Consider the following 3,152-nt stretch of genomic DNA (forward strand, 5'->3'; position numbering starts at 1 on the left):
TATATATATATATATATACATTTTACTTTTTGCATCATGTAAACCAACCTTTTTCCATATATGACATTTTCAAGTTCTCTTTCCTGAAAGAAAGGGCATTTCAATTTTTAAATAGAAACCAAGATGAACCAGCTCTCATTGTGAAAAAGTGATGTGTCTTACATACCAGATCTTCTACCTTCAGGACCATCATGTTGGCTGGAGAATGTCTGTTTTCCTCCTGGGCAATGAGTTTCTGGGGCTGGCCCTGCTGAGCCCCTCCACACCGGTTGGCTTATATAGCTTGGGTTGGGTGAGATAATCTTCCAACCTGGGAGCCCAACTAACACCCCTTCCCCCACAAGTAGCCAACTCAGAGGCAGGTGAATTTTCATTCCAGAGTCAGTGTCTGGGAAGCCAAGGGGAGGGGATGACAGGCTCACCCCACTGAATATGTGAATCAGGAAGAAATGTGAGAGGGCCATTCCTTTGGCAGTGACCGCACCGCTCAGCAATGCGAGTCATCCTATTTATCGAGAAGGCAGGGGACAGCTGTCTGTGGACATTGCACCACATCGCTGCTCCTTTTCCTTCTTTGTCAGCTTTCATATGACTAACCTATCAGGGAAATGCGAATGCCCTGCCGATCACACTCCCAGCAATATCTTTCTGATAACCAGGCTTATCAACACTTCACTTGGGGGAAGTGTGGCCTGGGGACATCCTATTCTGGTGGGTAAACAGCCTGAGAGGAAAGGATCTGGGCCTAATGGCACTTGTCTATATCTGTTTGGAATTCTCTGAGTGAGGTCTGAGGCTAAAATGGCCCCATGACATGCCACCTTACCATCATTGTAAGAAACTGAAAGTGTTCTGCAGTGCACTTCTCCTTTATGATGTCACTGGCCACAATTAGCATATGAAATGTTCACTGCATTCTCAAACACAGTACTAACTGGAGCATTTTCCCCTCAAAATGGATCAGAGTGGGCCAGAGATAGATTACATAGGATCAGTTTTTAGCAACGGTATGATCCTGATTGAGCCAAAGTTCTTGGATGCTGTTGGGAAAAGAATCATCCTTGAGAGTGTCTCTAAAAGGCATGTCCCAGGCCTCACTCCAGGGCATTCTAAATTGGTGTATGGTGGCTCCTAGGAATCTGATTTTTTTCAAAACACCCAGATGATTTCCATGCATCGAGACTTGAGATGCATTGTTGAAGGGGTGATGAGCTCTTTTTTGGAGAAAGATGAAAAGATTTCTGTTACTGATTTCTCATCTCTGGGGAGTTAAATTATGTGAAAATACTTAGGCCTTTTTATAGTTTAAAGAGAAAGTGAGATCACTATCTTTATAACCATTTAAATAGTTTTTATTTGTGTTCAGTAACAGAAAGGAGAGAAGAGAAAGAGAATGGGAATATTAATGCAGCAGCTTGTTAATTAGGATCTTAATTTGACCTTTCTGGATCTATCTCTCCACTAATTTGCCCACTCAGCAAACATGGCTTCCATTCTATTCTTTGACCCTTGAAATGATTAGCCAGTGGACAGGGTTTCTGAAACTTTCAGAATGAGACATTGACTTCCAAAACCAAAACACTGACAAAGAGGGACCCTCCCAATAACTTCTGCATTGTGTGTTCTGGTCTCCTAATGTCTATCCCCAAATGGGATCAGTTAAAGGGAATCTCCTTGTCTTTTATTTAAGATAGACATGGCTATCTGTATTTTTTTTTTTTTTTTTTGGCCTCTTTATCTAGAGAAGACGTATCCATGTAAGCTTTCCTCACCATTCCTTACATCCTTTTTATTCCAGGCCTGACCTAAATTGAGGATGTTAGGAGATATTGTGGATTGTTTAAGGGTCTTGAATATGGATTTGCAGAGTTGCCCGTGCCCTCAAAGTTCATCCTGAGGCACAGAGATGTTAGGTAACTTGGAGATGCACATCTAGTTGGTGGGTGCTAGATTGAAGAGTTATGATTCCATCCAACAGAAACAGAAATCCTTGATGCCGGGAATAGATTTCCTAGAGCAGTGCCTACCTTGATACAACTCAGCCTTCCCTCTTCAAAAAAATTTAAAAAAAAAAATCTAATTGAAAGGCTCATCAGTGTTTGAGTCATCTCAAAATATTCACGTGAAAGTGGGTAGGAGGACTTACCAACTCTTTTTTGTTTCTCCTAGTCATTTAATTATCACCTTAAAGATGGCTGGTTCTGTACAAGAAGCTCCAGGACGTTTTGGAAAAAACTTAGCAAAGAAAACACTTGAAGGAGGGTGGATAGACTGGGATGAATTTAAAAGGGCGAGCTGCGTGGCTGTGTGGATATGTTCAGAGCCAGGTCAACATTTCACGTTTTGAGCAAGCTTGTCATTACAGAACATGAAAGGGTCTGTTTTGCACAAAGAGATGCAAGATATATAAAGTTCCCTAACAACAGATGAAATAAAATTGTGTTTTTTCAATCATTCTTATTCACTGAATTTGAGAACAAAATCTTCTCAACTGCAGGAAGTTTCTCTGTGAATTTTCATAAAGTATATATATATATATATCTTCCATGAAAGAGAGAGAGAGAGACAAAGAGATAGGCACACCCACAGGACCCTCACACCAGTTACTTGTCACCCACCCTCAGTTTCAGCCAACCTGCATCATGGACATGCTCTTGCCCTCCTGGCATTGCTCTGGGAGGCTCCAGTACTCAAACTGAGGACCTTGCTCTAGCGGCCCAGCTGTACTGACATGGCCCCACCTCCTGCCCCATGTCTTTTATGAGTATGTAGCTTCATTCCTATTAAAGTTCACCTAGTGGGGTAAATTCTGAAATTTGCATATTTGGCTTTATCCTAGCCTTAAACTAGGCCTAACCTTTCTTTGTAAATTAAATCACTCCCAGGGGTGGGGGGTGATTTCTCACTTTCTCTCTCATTTTGTCTGTCTGTCTCTTTCTGGTGAGAGCACGCACCCTAAGACAAAAACCTCTAAAAAACAAATACGTACAATAAAATATGGAATTTAAGACATTGTACTTCTCAGACATTCGTTTTTCTTATTACATTTTGAACTATTGGGTCATTGGAAAAGTCATGATGTCTTCTTTTCTTAATGCAAAAATGCTTCATGACTCTTCAGATGACTCTCTATATAAGTAATATACACATTG

At 41.1% G+C, this 3,152-nt stretch overlaps 1 protein-coding gene across 1 annotated transcript in view; it reads right to left on the minus strand.

Moving 5' to 3' along the window:
• Positions 1 to 433, minus strand: part of ANKRD1 (ankyrin repeat domain 1) — a 10,621-nt gene extending 10,188 nt beyond the window's left edge. The window contains exon 1 of the mRNA XM_006147631.3: positions 167 to 433. Coding sequence (XP_006147693.1) covers positions 167 to 193 — 27 coding nt within the window. The 5' untranslated portion in view covers positions 194 to 433. The remainder of the gene's footprint in view (positions 1 to 166) is intronic.
• Positions 434 to 3,152: the final 2,719 nt, after the last annotated feature.

The sequence above is a fragment of the Tupaia chinensis genome, unplaced genomic scaffold (genome assembly GCF_000334495.1).
Source record: "Tupaia chinensis unplaced genomic scaffold, TupChi_1.0 Scaffold000217_1, whole genome shotgun sequence".
Taxonomy (NCBI): domain Eukaryota; kingdom Metazoa; phylum Chordata; class Mammalia; order Scandentia; family Tupaiidae; genus Tupaia; species Tupaia belangeri.